This window comes from Sphaerodactylus townsendi, linkage group LG15 (genome assembly GCF_021028975.2).
Source record: "Sphaerodactylus townsendi isolate TG3544 linkage group LG15, MPM_Stown_v2.3, whole genome shotgun sequence".
Taxonomy (NCBI): Eukaryota; Metazoa; Chordata; class Lepidosauria; order Squamata; family Sphaerodactylidae; genus Sphaerodactylus; species Sphaerodactylus townsendi.
The window spans coordinates 17,304,700-17,330,505 of record NC_059439.1 but is presented as its reverse complement, the minus strand read 5'-3'; the positions used below and the strand labels follow the sequence as shown (position 1 = coordinate 17,330,505).

The 25,806-nt window shown below is 46.9% G+C and overlaps 1 protein-coding gene across 1 annotated transcript; it reads left to right on the top strand.

Annotated features, from left to right (window-relative positions):
* Window positions 1-7,346: 7,346 nt before the first annotated feature.
* Window positions 7,347-19,039, top strand: MEOX1 (mesenchyme homeobox 1). The gene is given in 4 exon segments (XM_048517794.1): window positions 7,347-8,084; window positions 16,561-16,613; window positions 16,615-16,743; window positions 17,488-19,039. Coding segments are annotated over 4 exon segments (756 nt in total). The 5' UTR covers window positions 7,347-7,633; the 3' UTR covers window positions 17,611-19,039.
* Window positions 19,040-25,806: the final 6,767 nt, after the last annotated feature.

Here is a 25,806-nt window from a genome sequence, read left to right as displayed (position 1 = left end):
ATTATTATTATTATTATTATTATTATTATTATTATTATTATTATTATTAATTTAGATTTCGTAGACCGCCTCATCCCCGAAGGGCTCTAGGCGGTTCACAACACGTAACATCTAACAATTAAAACATAATTACAACCCTTAAAATCAATAGCAGCACACAAAAATTCTAAAACAGAGGCAGCTTAAATCCCATATGGGATTTAATAATGCAAAATAGTGCACTTTCAATGCACTTTGCAGCAGGATTTTACTGTGCGGAATAGGAAAATCCACTTGCAAACAATTGTGAAAGTGGATTGAAATGTGCAGAAGGGGCCAGAGTGGGGATTCAAACCCGGGTTTCCAGATCCTAGTCTGACACCTTCACCACTACACCATCCTGGCTCTCTTACGTAAAGGTAATAGGACTATGTTATAATAAAATGGTTCCAAAAGGCGCTTTTAAAGGGAATGGGCTGTGGACCATATTGCTTTGCGCAGTTTGCTTTATCTGTTGACAGTATGGATCATTCTTTCCCTGCATTGTTTTTGGGAATGCCATGCAAGTGATGCTTGGCGTGAGAAGAAGGTTACGTAGAAATAACTAGGTGAGCCTTTTTCATAAAGTTGTTTCCACCCTGAGGTTTGCCCCCATACATTCCCACCACCATCAAACCGCAGCCGTTCATTGCGGGAACTTCCTCACAGCTCCTGCACATGAAGCCTGCTGGCTGACCTTGGGCTAGTCCCGGTTCGTTCGAACTCTCTCAGCCCCCCCTATTTCCCAAGGTGTCTGATGTGGGGAGAGGAAAGGAAGGAGTTTGTAAGCTGCTTTGAGACACTCAACAGGAGAGAAAGGCAGGGGATCAATCCAAAGTCCTCCTCTTCTTCTGGCCAGGTTTTTTGGCGTGGCTGATTTGCGAGAAGATGTCCTGTGGGTTGCGTTCCTTTGTCATTCGTCCCTCGCTCCTTGCCTTGCCCCAGGTTCCCTCTCTTCCTTTTTCCTGCTGATGTTTGTATAACGGGGTCGGCTTTGTAAATCAACTGCGCCGTTTGGTTCGAGCATCCCAGCGGGGAAGGAAAACAGGTTGTCAGGTTCAGCCGAAGCTGGCTCCTTGCTTTTCGGAAGGATGACTCCTCCCCCACCCAGGTGGAGGGTTATGGAGGTCAGAGGTCACCAGGAAAGCAAGCATGACCCTTTTGCTCAACTATTCTAGGTTTGCAGACCACATTTTTTTAATGGAGCTTCTGAGGGAGTGAGAATGGGTCTGTCGGAAACATTTCCAAGAGTCTCTCAGTAACACAGAGACGCGTGGATTGGTTCAATGAAGCACCTAAGCTTTTATTGCAATAAAGTAGGACAACGGGCTGTAGCCAGCCAAACCAACGGCCAAAGGACACATTCGAAAAAAAGCATTTTTATACAGTTTTCAAAACAAGCAGTCTAACTTTGCAAATACTTAATTGGTTGTATTTTCTCACCACCCAAGTCCCTGCTGGAGATTGATCTAATGTAAGGTGACCAGATTTTTACTATTGAAAAGTGGGGCGGCCGCACACGCATGCACCCGCATGAGCACACTGCCTTTTGCGGCAGCGCTCCCCGGTCAGGAAACAGGGAAGTGCCCCAGAAGGCACTGCGGCAGCGCGGGAGACGCTCCCTCCTGCGCTGCCGCACTGCCTTCTGGGGCGCTTCCATGTTTCAGGGCACACGGCCGCAGGAGCACATTGCCTAATCGGGACAATGTCAAAGCCCGGCAGGACGCGGGACACATTGCACAAAAGCGTGAGTGTCCTGCGAAAATTGGGACGGCTGGTCACCTTAATCTAATGTCAGTATGGGCCACCACCCAGGCCAGAAGCAGGGTGGACCCAGTGGTGGGATCCAAAAATTTTAGTAACAGGTTCCCATGATGGTGGGATTCAAACAGTGGCGTAGCGCCAATGGGGCTGGGCGGGGCATGATGGGGGCGTGGCCGGGCATTCCGGGGGTGGGGCATTAATAATTTCTCTGTTACTGTAAAAAACTCTTACTGTAAAAAAAAGTTCCTCATTTCCAGGTGGTATCTTTCTGTCCATAATTTAAACTAATTATAGCAAGTCCTATCGTCTACTGCCAACAGAAACAACTACTTCTCCTCCAATTGACTGCCTGTCAAATACTTAATACTTTCAAATACTTAATTGTGTTTCTAGAAATCAAAAGAAGGATACTTTCCTTAAACAAGGAACTTTACCATATTTCTAAAACATGTTTTTAAAACAGCCCAACAGGGAGAATTATCCCGTTTTCTACCTTCGCTAACCAGCCACATAGGAAACAACAGGACTTTATGATTTTTGGACCTAATGGAATTTCTAACGGAAAAGCAGACCCAATTAGTAACCCCCTCTCGGCACACACAAATAATTAGTAACCCACTCTCGGGAGCTGGTGAGAACCTGCTGGATCCTACCTCTGGGTGGACCCCCCCCCCCCAACCTCTCATAGAGGAAAAAGGGTTTGTCTGCTAACCGTATGGGGAATCCAGGAATGGTTCAGCAGGGGCCATAGAAGGGCAGGGCATCAGAGTCAAGATAAACAGCATCTTATGTACACCCTGTTTCCCCCCGAACGTACACTCTGTTTGTTCAGAGCATGATCATATCAACAATATGCACGTAACAGTTCTCACTTTAGCCTTGTCTCTGTTCCTTCTAAACATCCTGGCAATTTGCCTTTCAGTCTAATGGTACCCTGGCACATTAGCCTTACGGTCTTAACATTTTGTACAGGTACATGCAGTTTTGTTATGCCTGCAAGCTCAAGGCTCCTTCCTCAATGTAGAGTATTTCCAAATAAATACGGAAACAAATGATTCATAACACAGTTGCAGTATAGGGTAGCCAATTGTGGGTCTATATATATGTTTAAATGACAGGATCTAAAAACCAAGTCAGGTTGCAAGGTGGCACAGAATCTGGTAAACCAGGCCTGAAGGAATATGTCATGGGTCCAGTGGCGTAGCTACCATGGGACAGGGGGGTGCGCGTCGCACCAGGAGTATTTTTGATATTTTTAGTGTTTTTACTTTGTCGGCTGGCAGGGGGTGCATTTTTAGGATAGTGGCACCAAAATTTCCAGATATCGTCCGGCAACACTCCTGCTGATACCAGCTCAGCTTGGTGAAGTTTGGTTCAGGGGGTCCAAAGTTATGGACCCCCAAAGAAGGTGCCCCATCCCCCATTGTTTCCAATGGGAGCTAATAGTAGATGGGGCTACCTTTTGAGGGTCCATAACTTTGGACCCCCTGAACCAAACTTCACTAAACTTAGGTGGTATCATCAGGATAGTCTCCTGCTGATACCAGTCAGGTTTGGTGAAGTTTGGTTTGGGGAGTCCAAAGTTATGGACCCCAAAGAGGGTGCCCCATCTCCCATTGTTTCCAATGGGAGCTAATAGTAGATGGGGCTACCTTTTGAGGGTCCATAACTTTGGACCCCCTGAACCAAACTTCACTAAACTTAGGTGGTATCATCAGGATAGTCTCCTGCTGATACCAGCCAGGTTTGGTGAAGTTTGGTTTGGGGGGTCCAAAGTTATGGACCCCAAAGAGGGTGCCCCATCTCCCATTGTTTCCAATGGGAGCTAATAGTAGATGGGGCTACCCTTTTGAGGGACCATAACTTTGGACCCCCTTAACCAAACTTCACCAAACATGGGAGGTGTCATCAGGAGAGTTTCCTAAAGATACCCTGAAATTTTGATGCTTCTAGCCTAAAAACTATGTCCCGTGCAGGCCAAAAACTTAAAAAACACTAAAAATGCAAAAAAACAAACAAACATGGGGGGGGCAGCAAAACTCCGATTTTGCACCAGGCTCCATTTCCCCTAGCTACGCCTCTGCATGGGTCAAAAGTCTGGATTTACTGTCTTTTGATGCCACGTTGCAAGGACGAAGACAAACAGATATTCCAAAACGTGAGTCGATGCACAGTGACCAGTGTGTAGCGCTGCTGAACATAGTGAGAGTTAATTCTGAGTGGATGTACCCAGGATTTCCTTGCATGGACGACACGTCCTGTAAGATCCTTCATGGATCTGAAAAGTTGGGGGTGGTTGTGGCTTTTAAATGTGATGATGCATTTAAGCTGAAGTCTTGTATTGTACACTGCCCAGAGCCCCTTGGGGAGGGGGGTGTGTGTGTTGCGGTTTAGTAAATCCAAATTATAAATAAATTATAAAAAAATAAAAACAAATTAGAGATGAAAATTGAAAAGTTCCCTGCCCAGCCTCCTGTTCCCTTCAAAGAGCGCCTAGCAGCTTGCTATGAAATTTATTCTCATTTAGTCAAGCTGCAAGGAGCCCTGTGGCACAGAGAGGTCAGCTGCAGTACTGTAGTCCAAGCTCTGCTCAGGACCTGAGTTCGATCCCAACAGAAGTCAAGTTTCAGGTAGCTGGCTCAAGGTTGACTTAGCCTTCCATCTTTTCAAGGTAGGTAAAAGGAGTACTCAGCTTGCTGGGGGTAAAGCTTAGGCCCCTTCCGCACATGCAAAATAATGCATTTTCAAACCACTTTCACAACTGTTTGCAAGTGGATTTTGCCATTCCGCACATCAGAACATAAGAACATAAGAACTAGCCAGCTGGATCAGACCAGAGTCCATCTAGTCCAGCATTCTGCTACTCGCAGTGGCCCACCAGGTGCCTTTGGGAGCTCAGGAGGTGAAAGCAATGGCCTTCTGCTGCTGCTGCTCCCGAGCACCTGGTCTGCTAAGGCATTTGCAATCTGAGATCAAGGAGGATCAAGATTGGTAGCCATAGATTGACTTCTCCTCCATAAATCTGTCCAAGCCCTTTTTAAAGCTATCCAGGTTAGTGGCCATCACCACCTCTTGTGGCAGCATATTCCAAACACCAATCACACGTTGTGTGAAGAAGTGTTTCCTTTTATTAGTCCGAATTCTTCCCCCCAGCATTTTCAATGAATGCCCCCTGGTTCTAGTATTGTGAGAAAGAGAGAAAAATTTCTCTCTGTCAACATTTTCTACCCCATGCATAATTTTATAGACTTCATTAATATCCCCCCTCAGACGTCTCCTCTCCAAAGCATTGAAAGCAGTTTGAAAGTGCATTATTCTGCATGTGCGGAATGAGCCCTAGATTCCTCGTAAACACAGTCTGCCTAGCAAATGTCATGATGTGACCTCACCCGTGGGTTAGTAATGACCCTTGGCTTGCACAGAGGACTACTTTTACCTTTGTTCAAGCTGTAGTGCCACAGTTAGGAGTAAGTATTTGTTAATTCTCCTGTAAACTGCAGAATAAGTCAAAGTAGACAGTGCTCTTTCCAAAGAAGGAACAACTTTCTGTACATTGATTCCACGGGGCACAATTTGACCTAAGGGTCATGCTTTCCAGTCTCTATGTAAAGCCCTTAGGTCAAATCATTTGCAGTTTTGGGGCTGGTTATTATTCCTATTTTGCCAACTCTCCAGTGGCTGCCCAGCATGGTGTAGTGGTTAAGAGTGGTGGACTCTAATCTGGTGACATGAAGCCCGCTGGCTGACTTTGGGCCAGTCACAGTTCTCTCAGAATTCTCTCAACCCCTCCTACCTCACAAGGGGTCTGTTGCGGGGAGGGGAAGGGAAGGTGTTTGTAAGCTGCTTTGAGACTCCTTACAGAAGAGAAAGGTGGGGTATAAAACCAACTCTTCTTCTTCATCGCCATTTGTTTCCAGGTTCAATAATTTTAGGTAGTGGCTATCACTTACAGAGCCCTTAACAGTCTTGGTCCCTCTGATCTATGGGGCTGCCTCTCCTGCTATGCTCCCCCATGTCAGCAGGGGCTTCTGTGGGTGCCAATCTGCAAATGGGTTAAATCAGGGGTCTGCAACCTGCGGCTCTCCAGATGTTCATGGACTACAATTGGCCATGCTGGCAGGGGCTGATGGGAATTGTAGTCCATGAACATCTGGAGAGCTGCAGGTTGCAGACCTCTGGGCTACATCAACAGCTGACTCTACATGCATTTTCTCTGCTGTACCTGCAACCTTCTGGATTGGACTGCAGGAGGAGGTCATAAAGGCTCTCGCTCTTCTGGCTTTCTGCAAACTACGCAAGATGAAAATGATTCAAGAGGGATTTTCTGCAGACACAACCTGTACAAACCGGTTTACAAACCTGACTGGATACATGATTGGGGACTGTGATCTAGAGCCCCTTCCACGCACACAGAATAATGACCTCTCAAACCACTTTCACAATTGTTTGCAAGTGGGTTTTGCTGTTCCGCGAGAGAGTAAAATCCAACTTCAAAAGCACATTGAAAGTGGATTGAAGATACGTGTCTGCATGTATGAAGAGGGGCTCTGATATTCTCTAAGATGCCATGTTAATACATTCTATGCTTCATTTCTTTCTGGTTAGTCCCCCTCTTCTACAATCCTAATGCATTGTTTGCTGGATGTCCCATTTTGTGGGTTGTACTGACTCACTGTGTGTGTAACCCTGCTCAAATCCCCATGAGAAAGACAGACTATGAATAAATCGACACTTGCTGCTGCGGAAACCAGCATGTCAGGATGAAAACGGAGGTGTCAACATTTAAGTTTTCCCCCAAAGATGAAAACTCTGTCTGGTGCTGTCGTGCAAAAGGGAAGCTTGCATGTATGGAGAAGCAGTTTAAAGAGTTTCTGAGAAATAAATTGACCAAAAAATAATAATACCCAAACAAATCCACCCACCAGGAAACACCCCTTTAACTAAAAGGCCCCTTCCGCACATGAAGAATAATGCACTTCCAATCCACTTTCAATGCACTTTGCAGCTGGATTTGACTGTGCGGAATAGCAAAATCCACTTGCAAACAATGGTGAAAGTGGATTGAAAGTGCATTATTCTGCCTGTGCGGAAGGGGCCAAAGACTCCATGTTCTATAGTGCTGGAGAGACTTACTGGTTTAGGGAACAACTCAGATTTCAATCTGATCCTCTTGCATTGGTTCTTTTTCGCTCTCTGTGTACACTTCAGGCATCCAAAAGAGTCCTTACATTTTAAACATCTCTACTTCTTCACTACTGACACAACCCTTTGGCCCGCTTCTGGATCTGGTGCAGAATTTCCTTTTTCCCCAACTCCAAAAACTTGGGGATTGTTTTTTTTACTGTGCAATAAAAATAACTTCAGAGTGTGAGAAGGAAACCTTAAACCTGCCTTTTGTGTATGTGTGTATGTTTCCTTCTCCCCCCCCCTTTTTTTTAAAAAAAAGTACAGACAATGTTTCTTTAAAAGCCTCCATCTGCAGTTCCCATTAGATGCGCCTCTAAGGTTTCGGGTGATTAATCGTTGCGTGTTTGGCTGGGGTTGGAGGGGCTCTGCGCGCAGGTTAAGCCTCCTTCCCCGCTGCTCTCTCACATTTCTCTTCTTCGTCTTGTCACTCACACCCTGGCGAAGCCTTGGAAAAGTGTTTTCGGGACTTCAGGGCTTCACAGCCAGAGAAGCTGCAGGCTTCGGTAGCAACAGATGCGAGTTTCCTCAGCTGAAGTTTATGGAGAATCTCCCTGGCTCCTCCAGCAACCAGCCTATGACAGGAAGTGTTTGGAGAAGGGACTCTTGCAAAACTTGATTCTCGGATTCCCTGGTCTACAACAGTGCCTGGAAGAGCAGAGCGTAGATGGAGCCACCTGCCAGTAGCTGCATGAGAAACTCTCAACCTACTAGCACCATGCTCTGGGAATGCCTGAGGAATCACCACCCAGAGGCCGGGCCAGCTGGGCCGCAGCTCTACCCACAAGCCCCCTTTTCGTTCCACCCCAAATCAGACTTCGGGGCCTACGCAGACTTTTCCACCTCGTGTCTGGCCACGGCCCCCCAAAGCCTTCCTCGGGAGGATCGGGTTTTTGATGAGCACCACCCCTCTTTCCACCACTCCACCTGGCATTTCACCACCTCGGAGGGCAGGCGGCGGCTACCTGCCGAATTGGCACTGGGGTCGGGAGAACCAGAGAATGGCAGCCCACGCTTGGTGGATTCTGCTGTGGCGACCAGGGAAGATTATGGTCTGGCGAGGAATACGACAAGGGAAGTGGAGAAGAAATCGTGCCGAAGGAAAAAGGGCAATTCGGGTAGGTGGATCTTAGGAGGAGCTCCTGGACTTGCTTCTTTCGGGGTGAATAGGGTGGCTGGGCTTATAATCTCAAGACCATCTGAAATGCGTTTAAATGTCATGGCTTCCAAAAGGGATGTTGGGAACTGTAGCTATGGCCCCTTCCGCACATGCAGAATAATGCACTTTCAGTCCACTTTCACAATTGTTCGCAAGTGGATTTTGGAATTCCGGACAGCAAAATCCAGCTGCAAAGTGTGTTGAAACTGAATTGAAAGTGCCTTATTCTGCATGTGCGGAAGGGGCCAGAGAAAGAGAGTCCACCAGAAACAAGTGTTGTAGAGATGGGGATGACTCTCGGAGTCGCCACCCTTGATTTGAAATAAGCATCTTTGGCATTGCAGGCCGTATTTCACATTACAGGGATGGTTTGTTTCCAAAACATGGGCTATTTCACACAGAACCTCAGAGATAAAAATGACAACTTCCCTGCCAATCTTTTCCCTTTGAGTAAGTAAAGGCGCCGGAGGCTGGTGTTTCAAGTTCGCTAAAGTAAGGACACCCCATACCATTCACTAGTACAACAATTCATGGTCACTGGTTGTGGTGGGTTTTCCGGGCTGTGTGGCTGTGGTCTGGTAGATCTTGTTCTTAACGTTTCACCTGCATCTTTGGCTGGCATCTTCAGAGGTGTGTCACAGAGAGAAGACAGACTCCCTCTTGTATGTGGAAGCTGTATCCTAACTCCAAATATTGAGGGGTGCTATAATCACTCATGATGAGAAGGTACTTTGTAGATGCTCAAAGGCATTCTTTGTCATTTCCCACGTGCGAGGGTGAAACTCTGGTGAATTAAATAGGTTATGAAGCTGAGTCTTGGATGGCCGGAAATAATACCTGGAGAGGTTTTTATAAGCATCTGGCAGTGTTGGGTATAAAGTGGCCATCCAACAGGGTTTTCATGGCAAGAGACTGACAGAAGTGGTTTGCCATATTTTTGGAGGAGTCGAGCTATGGCTACCAATCTTGATCTGAGGTTGCAAATGCTCGGGAGCAGCAGCAGCAGAAGGCCATTGCTTTCACATCCTGCAGGTGAGCTCCCAAAGGCACCTGGTGGACCACTGCAAGTAGCAGAGGCTGGACCAGATGGACTCTGGTCTGATCCCGCAGGCTCCTTCTTATGTTCTTATGCCATTGCCTGGCTCTGTGTTGCAACTGTGGTGTTCCTTGGTGGTCTCCCATTCAGCATGGTATAGTGCAGTGGTGGCGAACCTTTGGCACTCCAGATGTTATGGACTACAATTCCCATCCCAGCCCCTGCCAGCAGCTGATGACCACCATGCTGGCAGGGCTGATGGGAGTGTCAGTCCTGCTCTGAGAATCTAAGGATTACAGCCACCATGAAGCTATAGTGGATAGACTCTGACCTGGAGAACCAGGTTTGATCCCCCACTCCTCTACATGAGTGGCAGACTCTAATCTGGTGGATTGGATTTGTTTTTCCACTCCTCCACTTGCAGCCTGGTGGGGGACCTTGGCCTAGTCACAGTTCTCTCAGAACTCTCCAAACTCCACCTACCTCACAAGGTGTCTGTTGCGGGGAAGGGAAAGAGTTGTAAGCTACTTTGAAACTCCTTGTGGAAGGGAAAATGAGGTATAAATCAAACTCCTCTTCTTCGACTACTACAAGCCAGGACTGACCCTGACGAGATTAGGCTAGCCCGAACTATCTGGGTCAGGGCATGGGGGGCGGTCTTCAAATCTGTACCATCCCGGGCTGCAACAAAATAGCTGCTTCTGTAGCCTTGCCTCTATCCGTGGAGTTCTGTAGGGCAGAACTTGGAAGGAGTTACCAAGAGCTAAATTTAAAAAACAAAAATGGTTTACTTTCTTAACAAATAACACTTTTAACATTAACATTTAACATTAACAATTTAGAGCCCTTTTGGGTTGCATTTCAAGTCCTTATATTTACAGTCTACTGATGATGCCAAGTCAAATTCTTCTTTGCTGGTGGTTGGCTTATGAAGACTTCAGAGGCTTGGAGAACGGGATTCAAGATGACGAAGGTCCCCAAAAGAACTCCCATCAACGACATACATAGCAAGCCCTGAAACAATGAATTCTGACATTTACAATACAGCAAAAATAAACAACTCCCTTCCCACTAGTTCCCAACAACTTTGCAGTTACCTTAAACAAGGTGTTAAGAGCTTATAAAGAATTAAATCAAGGTCCCAGCCTGGTAGCCTTGCTTCCTCCAAGTTTTAGAGTTTTTGCAGCCTCCTGCTGCTTTGAGTCTCCACCCCTTTCTGGGTCAACCCATTCTGAACACAGGGGTTACATTTCCACAGGAGGACAGTCCACAGTTTTGATATCATTGCTTCCAATTTCATAGCTACCCTGGGCCTTTCCCCACTTTTGTCCTTCCCCTCTATGCCGCGCGCTGCTCTCAGGCACTACAGCATCTGGCGTCGCCTGGCCATCCCCGACCCAGCTCTTGGCGAGAACCCTTCAAGCCATTGAGAGCCTGGGATGCTTCTTGGCAGCTGAGGGGTCGCGACAGCAGCAGCCGAGTGACTCGCGTGGCATGCAGCCCTCTCAGTGGGGAGTGCCGAGACCCAGCTGTGAGGGCTTAAGAAGTGGGGAAAGGCCCCCTGTTTCTCTGAATATAAGACATCCTCTGAAAATAAGACGTAGTAGAGGTTTTGCTGAGAGGAGTCACGAGAATATAAAGGCATCCCCGAAAGAGTAAAGGCAGTAGCAAAGTTTTTTGTTTGGAAGCATGCCTGGCGAACAGAACACAAGCAAGACATAGCACATCTTTGGGAGCAAACATTAATATAAGACACTGTCTTATTTTCGGGGAAACACGGTATCTGATTTTGCACCGGACTCAAGACTGCCGAATTGTGCTTCCCTATGCTTCCGTAATAGTTGTTTTGATAAAAAGACGAATAACAAGAAACAAGAATAACAAAACGTTTATTTCAGAGATCTGCAGGCACAATGGGAGGAAGGAAAACAGAAGGAGTTTTTGAGCAGCTTTGAAACTTATGTCGGTAGAGGAAAGCGGAGCAAATACAAACGCTCCTTCTTCTAATGGATAGCACATCTGCCACTCAGAAGTGGGGAGTGGGGATCTCACGGCTGGTTCTTTCAGAGGCCATAGAGTTCCACACATCCGCCAGCATCCTGTGGAAGCTCTTAATGGCGAAGATCTGGCTTTCTTCCCTGGGACTTCTGCGTTTGCGAAGGCGAGGCGGTGCTGAAATTTCCAGCCTTCCTCTTGGACCGAAACATTTTTGGGAAGATTAGATGGCTAGATAGTGGGAACATATGGATCACTTAATCCAGGTTTGAGCCAGAGGCCTGGAGAATACTGCCAGCAGCCCCCGCATGAGGCCCACAACATTTGGGCTCAGATGACTGTTTTCTTTAGACAGAAATCTCAGCCCTGTGCTGGGTTAGAATATAGCAGAGTTGCCAGTTCTGGGTTGGGAAATTCTTGGAGATCTGGGGACAGAGATTGGGAAGTGCTGGGCTAATAGGGGAAGGAAGGGATGTCAGCAGGGTACAATGCGATAGAGTCCACCCTACAAAGCAGTCATTTCTTCCATGGGAATGTAACCTCTGTAGTCAGGTGTAACTGAGATATCTCGAGGCCCTGCCTGGAAGTTGGCAGCCCTAGTAGACCAGATAGCTACTCCTGTAACTGGAGCTTTAGAAGAAGAAGAAGAAGAAGAAGAAGAAGAAGAAGAAGAAGAGGAGGAGGAGGAGGAAGAGGAGGAAGAGTAGTAGTAGTAGTAGTAGTAGTAGTAGTAGTAGTAGTAGTAGTAGTTTGGATTTATACCCCATCTTTCTCTCCTGTAAGGAGACTCAAGGTGGCTTACAGACTTCTTTCCCTTCCTCTCCCCACAACAGACACCTTGTGAGGTAGGCAGGACTGAGAAAGTTCTGAAGAACTGTGACTAGCCCAAGATCACCCAGCTGACATGTGTTGGAGTGCACAAGCTAATATGGTTCACCAGATAAGCCTCCACAGCTCAAGTGGCAGAGCGGGGAATCAAGGGAAGGTTCTCCAGATTAGAGGGCACCTACTCTTCACCACTATACCACACTGGCTTATCAAGGCTTGAGAGGGCTTATCAGGCCTGCCAACCATTTGAAGCTCCTTTCATTTCCTCTCCCCACAACAGGACCTTGTGAGGTAGGAGGAGCTGAGAGAGTTCAGAGAGAACTGTGACTAGCCCAAGGTCACCCAGCAGGAATGTAGGAGCGCGGAAACACATCTGGTTGACCAGATAAGCCTCTGCTGCCACTCAGGTGAAGGAGTGGGGAATCAAACCCGGTTCTCCAGATTGGAACCCAACTACACCACGCTGGCGCTCAATAGTTCTGAGGCGCGTGAACTGAACCTCCAAACCTTCAGAGTCAGATATGTGGTGTATGCTGAGCACCCATACTGGAACATGGGAGAAAACACGAGATGGCCATATGGGAGCATCCTGTTGGGGAAACCTTTGCATACTCTATCTGTATATGTGAAGCCCTCAACAGGACAAATGACACCTTCTGGGCCATTACAGGTTGGAAAAAATGGCATGGGTGAGAACGCTGAAGCCTCTTTTATTCACTCACCTCCTTCCTGATGTGAACCATGTCCTAATCATTGGAGAATTGCATTCCCTGATGGGAGTGCGCAACTTAATGTCACCCAAATGGTTGGTGGGCTTCCCAGCCTAGTGGTAAGTGCTGGTGGGAGCTTAAGGTATAGCCGATGGTCCCAGGGTCCTCTTTTACCTCCCCTCATGACTTGGCTCTGGCCCCTTCCGCACATGCAGAATAATGCACATTCAATCCACTTTTACAATTGTTTGAAAGTGGATTTTGCTATTCCGCACAGTAAAATCCAGCTGCAAAGGGGATTGAAAGTATATTATTCTGCATGTGAGGAAGGGGCCAGAGCCCCAGAGGAAATGAAAGGAGCTTCAAATGGTTGAAAGGAGTTATATCAGCAGGGGGCCCTCCCAGTAGCAAGGGAAGCTACACGCACACCCACACACGTGTAGTTACAGAAGTTGGAAAAGGGGACTACAAAGACAGGCCAGAAGGCTCAGTTTTCTAGGGGTGCATCTATCTATACGGCAACAATTTTGCATGTTCCAAGACAATTGCCAACAGGAAGTCCTTGGTTAGCATTTCCTGCACGGTCCTTGCTTGCACGCCGGAGGACCTTTCCAGGTCTTTCTAAAAAAACGACTTACCTCTATAGCATTAAGCTTGTGAGCGTGTATCCAATTTTATCATTTATGTTACAGAGTATGTCAATTTCATTTGGCGGCTGATACACTGCCATAGCTTAAGATTGATTATAGATTTGTGAATTACTGGGTTTTCCAAAAGTCCCCCGGTGGTGCCCGAGGAGGGTGGTGACTTCAAAGGACTGAGGCAACAAAAACGATGGGGATCCTGTTCTAAACCATGCACTTTTGATCCACTTTCAATGCACTTTGGCGATGGTTTGTAGATTGGAATGGCTGCAGTTTCACACAGTGCGATCCAATGGCAAAGTGCATTGAAAGGGGGCTGAAAGTACAAACTCTGAAAGAAGCATGCATGAAAGTGCAGGGCGTGGCGGAGACCTGCAAGAATGTATACTTTTCTGTCCACCAAACCAGTAAGAGGAGATTACTGTTCATTCTGCTGAGTGTGTGTGTGTTTTAAAGGGCTGCCATGTCACAGTTGGCATGACAGATGTATGGCAACCCTATAGGGTTTTCAAAGCAAGAAACTAAGGGTGGTGGCTGTTCACTGTTTTCCTCTGCAGAACAGCTTCTGTTTTTCTTGGTGGTCTCCCATCCAATTGCTAACCAGGGCTAACCCCGCTTAGCTTCTAATATCTGATGAGATCAACTTAGCCTGGGCCATCTAAGTCTGGGTGCTCTGTTGACTATCATATTTTCAACCTTCTTTCAGAGCTTGTCTAGAAGATGAAAGAAACAGTAGTAAAACTTATTTCGTTGGCACTAGAACTTCCTGATGAAGGCTTGACAGATAGGTTTTGATATTTAAAGTTATTGTAAAACTTAACCATGGGCACTTTTGCACATGCAGAATAATGCACTCTCAATCCCCTTTCAATCCCCATTTGCAGCTGGGTTTTATGGTGCAAAATAGCAAAATCCACTTGCAAACAATTGTGAAAGTGGTTGTGAAATTGTATTACTGCATGTCTTGAGAAACACTTCATGTTAAACTTTTGTTGTGTGAATATTCTTGGGCGGGAAGAGGTTTGATTTGTGTTTCTTTGTCTCTTGTGGGTGACTCAGTCTTTGAACTGAATTAACAGCTTGGGGAAGTCGAACAAGCTGTTGTGCTTTATGGACTAGTTTACTGAGGAAGAAGAATGATTAAGGGATTAAAAAAAGGAGCACTGTGGTCCAGAGTGGTATGCTGCAGTATTGCAGTCAAAACTCTACTCACAAGTTGAGTATGATCCCAAGGGAAGTTGGTTTCAGGTGTCCGACTGAAGTCTGACTCAACCTTCCAGCCTTTTAGGGTCAGTAAAATGAATACCCGGCTTGCTGGGGGTAAAGAGAAGTCAAATGAGGAAGGCCATGGCAAACTTCTCCACAAACTTCTCCATCACCCCGTGGATCAGTACATATATACATAAGCCTCTATTGGCATCAAAAGTACAATCCAGTATAATAATTAAAAGCAGTCAGAGTTGTTTAACTTTAAAAAGCAATACAAAACATAGAAGAAGCAACATAAAAATGCATTTGTTATAATTTTATGATACCTAAAATTGACCTATAATTTTATGGTGCCTAAAATCCTTACAAAGTGATGGTTTATAGCACAGGTGTCAAACTCGCGGCCCTCCAGATGTTATGGACTACAGTTCCCATCATCCCTTGCCAGCATGATGCTGGCAGGGGATGATGGGAACTGATCTGAAGGCAGACTGGCTACCTCAATTCCCATAGCATCCTGTGCATGGATCCAGTAATGACCCAGTGTAGAGAGGTCACTTACCCGTGTTAGGGAAGGATGTGTGTGGATGCTCTAAAAAAAATAAATAAAACGAGCGAACAAACTCCAGTTTAGATGTTGCGAAGGCACAGAATAAAATCTCTCCATGGAAGCAGGCTAGGACAAAGTTGTATTACATTATGTTTCAGAGTACAAATGAAAAGGAGATCTCATCAAACCTCTAGATGAGCCATTCTGGATAGCTGTGTGGACCGCTCCCAATGGCTAATGAACTGGCAAAATAGGGTGAATAAATTAATTTTGTATTAATTTACATTAATTTCCATTTGCCTTTCTTGCTTGAAGTCCTGGCAATACAATCAACTCTATCCGGCATTCAATTAAAACAATGCAGTAGAAATAGGGTTGCAGAACTGACCAGAAGCCTAAAAATGGAACTGAAGCAAAGCAGAAGTTTTAGGAAAGTTAAATGACACACACATTATATAGTAGGATCCTAGTTCCAGCAAGTTAGACACAGTAGTATTGCAAAGCCCTCTTGAATAGTTCAGTTTGGCATAGTTTGTGAAAAACCAAGAGCCTGGGAGCCTTCCTGACCTTCTCAAGCAAAATGTTCCACAAGGTGGGGGCCACGACGAAGAAGGCCTCTGTATGGACAGTTGTTGATAATGTAGATAAGTGTTTAAGAAGAGAGAATTGTTTTCTATATGGATCTTCCACTTCTTCCACTTCTCGTCCCTATTGAGTCCAGCCCAATCCATCCATCCATCCATCCATCCATCCATCCATCCATCCATCCATCCATCCATCCATCCATCCATCCATCCATCCATCCATCGATCTATCGATCCATCGATCTATCGATCTATCGATCTATCGATCTATCGATCGATCGTCAGTTCCACAGGGCCTGCAAGACAGAGATGTTCCACCAGGCCTTTGGTTGAGGCAACTATGCTTTTCACCATCTGCTGACCTCTCAAATCCACCCCTCCTCTTCCCCCCTCCCAACTGTTTAAATTGATTGTGCTGGGGTGGGAGAAGGAATTTTGGGGGGCTATCAGGGCCTGGAAATGGCACCTGGAATGAATTAATTGTTACCACCATCTTTAGGCTCCATGGTTTATTGGTATTGTAGTTTTAATGTTTTTAGTCTTTATGTTTGTTACATTTGATGTGGAATCTGTATTTTATAAATATGTGTGCGAGCTGCCCTGAGCCCAGATTTGACCAGGATAGGGTGGTATAGCAAGTAAAATGAATGAATGAATGAATGGATGAATGGATGAATGGATGAATGAATGAATGGATGAATGAATGAATGAATGAATGAATGAATGAATGAATGGGTTCCAATTCGACCAGTTCTTGTAGGACACTCCCTTTGAAACTGGTCTTACTACTTTGAAGTGTGTAACGGGGCAATCCGGGCATTTCAACCTTCTTTCCTGGGGTGCCATCTAAGAAGACTTTTTGATCTCTTCTTCTTGCAGAAAGCCAGAACACAGGCAGCAGTGGGAGTGCCACAAAAGCAGAAGCCAACAGCTAGCTCAAAGCGGAAGGAAGCGCCTGCTTTCCTCAAGGAACAGCTGGGGCTGGAGTGAATTCACACCACAACTATCTGGCCGAGGCTCCGGTGACGGGATGTAGTGAACCTGGACTTGACGGAAAGACAGGTAAATCTCCTTGTTTGTGGCCAACCTCTGTCCTCTGCTATTTTGTGCAGTGATGTAATTTATATCTCCTTGTGAGCTGCCTGGAAGACGATGGATAGGAATAATATTATTAGTGGATCAGTCCAATGGTCCATCTAGTCCAGATTATGTTCGTGTAGAAGAAGAAGAAAGAGTTTGAATTTATATCCTCCTTTCTCTCCTGTAAGGAGACTCAAAGGGGCTGACAATCTCCTTTCCCTTCTTCCTTCCCCCACACAACAAACACCTGTAAGTGGGTGGGGCAACTCCGAACTGCTTGGGCTTGCCCAAGGTCACCCAGCTGGTATGTGCTGGAGTACACAAGCAAATATGGTTCACCAGATAAGCCTTCACAGCTCAAGTGGCAAAGCAGGGAATCAAACCCGGTTCTGCAGATTAGAGCGTAGTGGATGATCATAAATCTGGATGCATAAAAATTCATTATTCAAGCTATTCGTTTCCCTTGCTTGCGATGGGAAATAGACTTTTAGCTTTAACATCTCATCCTTTCTGTATGCATTACTCAAATGGCGACCGAATTAGAGATTTTAAAATCTGTGTGTATCTATGCAGTATTCTTGCGCCTGGATGTCTGGCTTAGAGCTGATGGGATTTATGAAGGAACAAGGAGATGATAGACATATGTTAGCAGTGAAGCTCCGTTCCTACAAGATCAGGGAAACAGCCTTCCTGAGTCACTGTCCATATTTTTGTCTTCTCATACAGGTCAAAGTGTGGTTTCAGAACCGCCGGATGAAGTGGAAGCGTGTGAAAGGCGGGCAGCCGGTTTCACCTCAGGACCAAAACATGGAGGATGTGGACTCCGCTGCCTCCCCAAGCTCAGAATAGCCCCTTCTGGGAGAGCCTGAGAAATCTGATGCAGCCACAAGACGAACAGCCGCTGGCCAGATTTTTGCTACTCAACACTGCTGAGGACGTTCTTACAACTGAGCATGCTCAGTAGCAGCAACTGAAGCCCTTTGCCCTCACTGCCTGCTCAGACCTTTCACCTCCCCAGGCTTTGCAAGGGAATGTTGACTCAAGGGGGTGGAAGGAGCAACCTGGAGAAAGGGGTGGCTTTGCTTTTCTATGTGAAACTGGACTGTGTTGTAAATTGGGTTTGCAAAGTGCCAAAAAAGGGACAGAATGGTGCAGGGATGAAGTCTTAAGAAGAAAGTCACACGCAATATTTTAAGCATAATAATTGGATTGGGAAGTGTCCTCATCACTGCCTCTCCAAACTTAATTTTCCTCTGCACGGCTCCGGGGAAAAAATGGTGCTATAGGTTTGAAACAGAGACTGGTTGTGGCTGGCTGCTAGGCGCTGATTGGCTAGCTTCTGTGATGTCCGGAAACACACATTGGCCCCTTCCGCACAAGCAAAATAATGCGTTTTCAAACCACTTTCACAATTGTTTGCAAGTGGATTTTGCCATTCCGCACAGCTTCAAAGAGCACTGAAAGCAGTTTGAAAGTGCATTATTCTGCATGTGCAAAATGAGCCATAGAGTCCAAAGTCCACAGCAGTTTTTCATTGCTTTTTTAAAAAGCGGTCTTTTCAAAATTAATGTGGTAATGAATGTTGACATGGCAGATTTAAAAGGTACGCAAGTTGCTTGGGAAAGGGAGTGACAGAAAGCTCTTAGCCAATCTGATTGCTCAAAGAAGCCACCAGCTCTTTGGGCGGTTGATAGGGTTCCCAGCACTGCCCTACCAAGTGCCAGGAGTTCTGGGAAGGGGGAGCAGTGCCTAAGGAGGGAGACATTTGCAGAGGATGTGTTACCATGTTCAGATACCAATCTAGGCTGCCTTCCATAGCCTCTATGGTCTTTACCACAGAGACTTAAGGGAAATTCTTAGAGTGTCAGTATATGGGAGCGTTTTTTTCTCCCTCTCATTGGACCCTTGGTGGATAAATTGTTTGGCAGTAGCTTGGTGGATAAATTGTTTGGCAGTAGCTGAAAGTACACAGAACTGCCCCAACTACCACCTATCACCTGAGCAGTGTTTGGGGGTCACTATTTGTGATCAGTGATGGCCTGGAAACTGGGAGGAGGTGGGAAGAACTTCTCCTGGACCTTCTAGTCCCCCGGGGCCACCATACCTGAAGAACTGCCACCGTTCTGCCCTTGATCCAGATACCTGGGTTTGTTTCATTGTACGGAGTCTGTGCTGTAGATTTGCTCAATTTTTATAGGTGGTGGCCCTTGAGGGGAATTACTTAGGAAGGCAGTGGTGATATCATCCCGGTGGAAAGAGCCAGCGGCAGGAAGCGTGATCCGTGGATCCTGGCAACTCTACCCGTCGCTAGTCCCTAGCACCTTTGTGAGGTTTTATGATAGAGAGTATGGGAGGCGGAGGCGGGAGAAGCGGGGAGAATATCATATGACACATGACATCATGGGGCTGCCTATGTGCGGGAGGAAACGTTCGCGTCTGGGTCCAATCCATACCTGGGGGCAAGAGCCCTTGTCCCTTTGTCTGCAGGACACCTGGTGACCCGTGGAGTCCAGGTAGTTCATGACCTGTGACTCACCCGGGGGGGTCTCAGAGGATGAGGTGAGTGTGTCTTGAAGGACACAGATGGCACAGGCATTACATGCGCTCTTTCTGAGGTTCTGCTGGGTTCGCGGGGCTCATCCCTACAGCAATATGCTTGAAGTTCTCTTAAGCCCCCTCTGCACAGCAAATGTAGAATGGGTTGCAGTTCACACGCATCCGTGCAGGCAGCGATTGGAGCCCATGGAAAGAATCCGGGTTGCTGTCGCGCCTTCGCGTGGAGACGAGTTTCTTTTTCTTTTTATTCCCACCGATGCGTAGCTACGCAGGCATACACAAATGAACCCCACAGCCATGCCGATGTCTCGTGAAATGACCACCTGCACCTGCGTAACTGCATAACTATGCAACTGCGTAACTATGCAAAATTTTTAAAAAGGAAAACGAAGGCAAATAAAGTGCCTCCTGCCCAGCCGTTTGCTTGTGAGTGGCTGCAACCCGGGATTTTCGAAAAGACTTGCTAATAACGCGATTCTCAATAAACCTGGTTTGGGGAAAATAACATGGGACAGACTCGTTTTAGGGGTGGGATCTGTGCGAAGCGTCCCCACCCCCGCAAACTAGGTTTTTTTACCATCCTACACCCATGTTTATTGGTCTGTGCGGAGGGGCCCTAGCCAGAGGCAGCTTTGTTTGGAACCATTTCTGAAATTTCTGAGCCTTAATACCTTTGCTCCTTTTCTGTTTGGTCCAAAGATTTCTTCCTTCTGGCATGAACTGGCAGAGGTATAGCAAGGGGGGAAAGTGCCCCTGTCCTCCGCCCCGCCCCACCCCGGAACGCCCCTGCCCCACCCCCGGAACACCCTCACCACACCCGCACAGGGGCGTGCGCCCAGTGCATTGCGCACCCCCCTGTCTCCTTGGAGCTACGCCTCTGTGAACTGTACCAGCATACAGGAACTGGAGCAACACTGGAGTGGTAATTTATAAAGGCATCCACATGACTATGTCCTGGATGGCTACATTAATTAACCAGCGCATGAGTTTTTTTGTGAGGAGAGTGATGTCACGTGGACACATTTGTTTGCTATGCCTAGCCATTCTTCTAAAAGGGTAGAAGAATTCTTCTAACAAGAATTCTTCTAACATTCTTCTAACAAGGGTAGAAGAATGAATTGATCTGGTTTCATTGTTCACGGCACACTTTTGGCCTCTGCAGAAATTTCTGTCTTGCTGACTTCTTCTTTAAAGTTAGAACCAAACTCTTTTTTTTTGTATTATTAAAGCTTCCCAATTTGGACCAACTGAAAATATGAGGCACTGCCTTCTTTGCTTTTGAATTCTGGAAGGAACGTTTGATGGATTGGTTTAATTCATTTCGGCCTCCCCCCCCCCCCAAATCAGGACCTAAAAATAGCGCCTGGGGCAAGAAGTAGAAAGTACATTCCCCTGTGCTTATGAAATTCTCTCCCCCCCCCAGCATCCTCCCTCCTGCCCTTTGCCTGCCCTGTGCCCCCCACCTCTCTCCAGAGGCTTGTGTGTGAGAGCAGTGCATAGCTTCTCTTGGAAGAACAGCCACTGCTCCCTTTGCTTTGGATTTTCTGCCCCCCATGTGACTGAATGGCTGCAGCCCAGGGGTGTTTGACCCCACATGTACCCCTGGGCGGTACAACCCTGGCAGTGGGAATATGCTTTCTACACAAACTCCATGAAGGGACTCTTATAAACAAGGTAGGCAGGGGACGTTAATAAGTCCTGAAGAACTTGGAAGTTTGACCTTGAGAAATATTCCTTCCCCGACAGAAGGAGCAGCAGTGGCATAGGAGGTTAAGAGCTTGTGTATCTAATCTGGAGGAACCGGGTTTGATTCCCAGCTCTGCCACCTGAGCTGTGGAGGTTTTATCTGGGAATTCAAGATTAGCGGTACTCCACCACGCCAACTGGGTGACAGGCTAGTCCAGGGGTAGAGAACCTGCGGCTCTCAGATGTTCAGGAACTACAATTCCCTTCCAGCCCCTACCAGCGTGGTGGCCATGCTGACGAAACTGATGGGGTGGTCCCTGAGGCTATCTGGGCTGATTCTGGAAGCTGATCCTGGCCTAGGAGATCTCTCAGCCCCATCTACCTCACAGGGTGTTTGTTGTGAGGGAAGAGACAGAGGAGATTGTCAGCCTTTGAGTCTCCTGCAGGAGAGAAGGAGGATAATCAAACTCTTCTTCTTCACCCGTCCCAGGCATTTCGAAAACAAAGACTTCCCAAGAACAACATACCTGATTGCATTTCCACCCATCCCACTTGCCTCCAGTTGTGGTAGAGCAGGATGTTGGGAAGGAAGTGGGGGAAATGTTGGAAGCTTAATCTGAGCCAGGATTTGCTGGAGCTCAGACTCAATTTCCACTATAGATTAAGCCCTGGGAAGGCCATTTTCAGTGGGATTGCCAATTGGACCCGGGGGGGGGGGGGGGGTTGGAGAGAAGACCGCCAAAATTCTTGGATAGTTTGGCAGGCTACCAGAGGGAAGGGGAAAAAACCTTGATTTTTTTTCCTGGTTTGGTTTCAGTGCATGTACACTGATCTGCCAGGATCTGTCCCAATTTAATTCATGTTTGGAGCAGTCTGGTTGTCTCTTGAATCCCAGAACCAGAGTATTTTTTTTCATCCTTCAGCTGTTGGGAAATACACACAATCAACGAGAGGGGATCTAAAACTCTTCTTACTACAAGGAAAAAATACAGGTAGCCAAAACCAACTCTACTGTCTTTGCAATTAAGGCAGATTGCCTAAAAAGAATATTTAGTAAACAGCCATCAGTCTTAGAGAATTCTAAGGTTTCTAAGGTTTGTACCCAGGCATCATTCTTTGAGGCAGCTTTTGGTTCAAAAGCTGGTATTTCTTCACTTGATAGTTCGAGACTTAAATCCTCCAAGGGCGTAAACCTATTAGACAGTTCAAGGTTGTTAAGCAAGGCTTCTGCCTCAGATTGACCTTGTGAATACAAGTCTATTTGGGTCTGCTTGGGAGGTTTTTGCTCATGAATACCAGGCGAAGACCGACTCCGCTTTTTAGTCGGCATTTTGTTTTCTCTCAACACTGTGAGTTATCAGCTTTAGATAGTTGGTAGAAGTTCCAGTAAGGGAGAATATAAACTAATGAGGCGTATCTGCTGAAAAAGCCGTAGGAGACACCACCCTCTTCGTTCAGGATGTCCATTTGTGTCGTGAATCACAGCCACTCATCATTAATATTCTCTTTAGAGTCAAGCTCATATTATGATTGTTAAACATTTAAAACTTATCTTAAAATGTGGAGGAGCTCAGGAAAGATTGCCTGCACTGCTTGTCTACCGGAACCGGACCAAAATACAGGTAATATGTGCCAGGCTTTGGACTGTAGAATGTCAAGCCTTTGGGAGCATGCGAAGAGTTCCAGGAAAATGCATTTTATTTCAAAAACGTATTTTTCCTCCTTTTCATTCAAAAAGGCATCTTCGCTCTTCCACAAACCTCTATCATGACCGCTCGGCCTCCTCCAATAATCAGACCCATGGGTTCAGAAATCAGTTTATTGAAGGAATGCAGCCAACAGGACACAAGCAAGCAGAGGTGTATCAGGGGGAAATGCAGTCCGGTGCAAAATCTGAATTTTCGCCCCCCCCCCCCGCCCCAGTATGGTCAGCCCCCTCCCCCACCACAACCAAACAACATTTTTTGCACCAGATCTTGAAGTCAGTGCAGGGGAGGCATTACTAGGCCGAACTTGAACCCTGGGCAAAACCTGAGTTTGATGCCCCCCCATGGGTGGCCACCCTCCCCCCACCATGACCAAACAATGATTTTTTCCACCAGGTGGTTTCAAAGTCACCATCACATTATAAAACATCCCCCAACTCACAAATCTGAACATAGCAATGGGCCATGCCACACAGCTGAAATAATATTTGGAAAACATTTTCAAAATGCTTTCAAAATGTTTTATTACTGCTATGAAAACATTTTATGGTGTTGTATCCAGTCCCCCCCAATTGGGGGAAACAGCATCACTTTCAATGTTATTTAAACTGGAACAGGCCCAGATTCTCCCCTTTAAGGTGGATTTAAAAGGAGAATCTGGGCTCCCTAGTTTAAACAAGTGATGCTGGAATCCGCACCCCAAACAGCATCATTTTAAATGAATTGTTTAAACTGGGGACACCAGATTCTCGCTTTAAATCCATGTGCGAGAAGGGGTAGATTTAATAACAACAACAACAACAACAACCTTTATTAGGCACTGAGAGTATAAAAGAAAGAAAGAAAACAAGCATTGGCAGGAAGGGAGTTGAATTTAAAAAGAGAATCTGGGGAAATTTAGGGGGTGCCTGTTGTCAGGGGTGCAATTATTAAGATAGCAGCACCAAAATTTCAGAGTATCTTCGTGAGACCCTACTAATGATACCACTCAGATTTGGTGAAGTCTGGTTCAGGGGGTCCAAAGTTATGGACCCTCAAAGGTGTAGCCCCCATCTCCTATTAGCTCCCATTGGAAGCAATGGGGGATGGGGGCACTCCCTTTGGGAGTCCATAACTTTGGACTCCCTAAACCAAACCTCACCAAACCTGGGTGATATCATCAGGAGAGTCTCCCAAAAAATCCCTGAAATTTTGGTGCTGCTAACTAAAATCTGCCCCCCTGCAGGCCAAAAACGGAAAAAACACTGAAAATACAAAATCCCTCACAAACCTGCAATTTTGTCGCCCACCACAAGGTGGCGCCCAGGGCAGCTGCCCACTTTGCCCAATGGGAGGTACGCCTCTGAGTCAGTGTATGGACCCAGGGGAAAGGAGGAGGGATGTAGGGGGCGATTTTCCGCCCTCACGTGACTAAATGGCTGCAGCCTGAAGACATTTGACCTCATATGTCCCCCTGGGCGGTACGCCCCTGCAAGCAAGTCTTGCTGGTTTCACCACACAACCTCTGGGTAATATATTTCTCCCAGACACGGCTCCAGCCCCCTCCCTCACCATCCCAGCGAGATGACATCATTAGAAATGTTCTCATGTGGTACGAAGCTTCCAAGGCCAGAACGAGAGATAAGGGACAGGTGCTGGTGTAACCTCAGCTTGTGGGTTCTGTGGGGCAGAACTTGGAATGAGTTTGCAACAACAAATTTTAAAAACAAAATGGTTTACTTTCTTAACATATAACATCAACATTTAACATCACACTTCAAGGTCCTGTTCAGGTTGCATTTTCAAGTCCTTCTAGTTACAGTCTTGTAATGCCAAGTCCATTTCTTCTTGCAAGTGGGTTGGCTCCTGAAGACTCCAAGGGCTTGGTGAACAGGATTCAACATGGTGAAGGTTTCCAGGAGAACTCTCACCCATTACAACCACAAAAAGAAACCCGGAAACAATAAACTCCAACATTTACAACATAGCAAAAATAAACTACCACCTTCCCAGTAGTTCCCAACAACATTGCAGTTACCTTAACAAGGTGTTAAGGGCTTATACAACCAAGGTCCGAGTCTGGTAGCCTTGTCTCCTCCAACTACATGAGGTCTGCTGCAGCCTCTTGCTGCTTTGAGTCTCCACCCCTTACTGGGGCAACCCATTCTGAGCTTGGGGGTTACACTGGCAGCTTGGAAGGATGGAAAAAAGTACCGTGCACCTAAAGCAAAGAATGAACGACATCACAGCATTGGCAAGCCATGGGCTTTCGCTGTGCCACCTCTTTCTGGCCTGCTCCAGAGTCTCGTAGCAAGAGCCAGAAAAGAACTGAGATCTTGACAGAGTCTTGACAGGTCAGACTGGCTGGAGGGGGGAATCTGCCACGCAGCCTTGGAGTGGCTCGCTCACAGCAGTGATGGCACTTCCTTGCCCAGGGCCTGCCCTTTTCTCACCTCCTGCTCTTGGCCAAGCCGCATGGTCCTCGCAGGAGGGACTGCAGCCGACCTTGTGCCAAAGACCAAGGCAAGGGCACGGGGGCTGGGTAGGAGCTCTCCTTGTCTGTGCACCCACTCCAGTCCTGCCCATCCTTCTCCAGAAGTGACTCAGGCTGTGGTTGTGGGCACGGGAGGAGGAGCACTGGCGTTCCTGCCTAGGGACATGGGGTACCCCTTGTCCCCGGGCGCATCGATAGAGGTCACGTGGGGGGCGCCAAAACATCCTCCTACACAGCGAGGGATTGAGCAAGCCCTAGCAAGCAGGCACTGAAGCAGCCAACTGCTCCCAGTGCCTGTTGTAGCCCCGCCCACTCTGTACGGTGGCCTGGAGTGTCCAGGGGGCGGGGGAGAAATCCCACTGGGCTCCCAGGAGCAGGACTGGGGAGCTCCGCCTCCCCTCCCTCTAACGCAGCATGCCTTATTCGCCTTAAATTAAGTGTGGCATTTCTCAGAAGCCTTCTCCCCAGCCGGCAGGCACAGGAAAAGTCAAGCTGAGCAGGGAGCCCAGAAGCAGCAGCAGAACTGAAGATGATGCTGACATTTGTTGGGTAAACCTTCAGATGGGGGGTGACTTGTGAGAGATTTACATGCTTAAAAGTTAATTCCCACTTGCACTGGCTTGG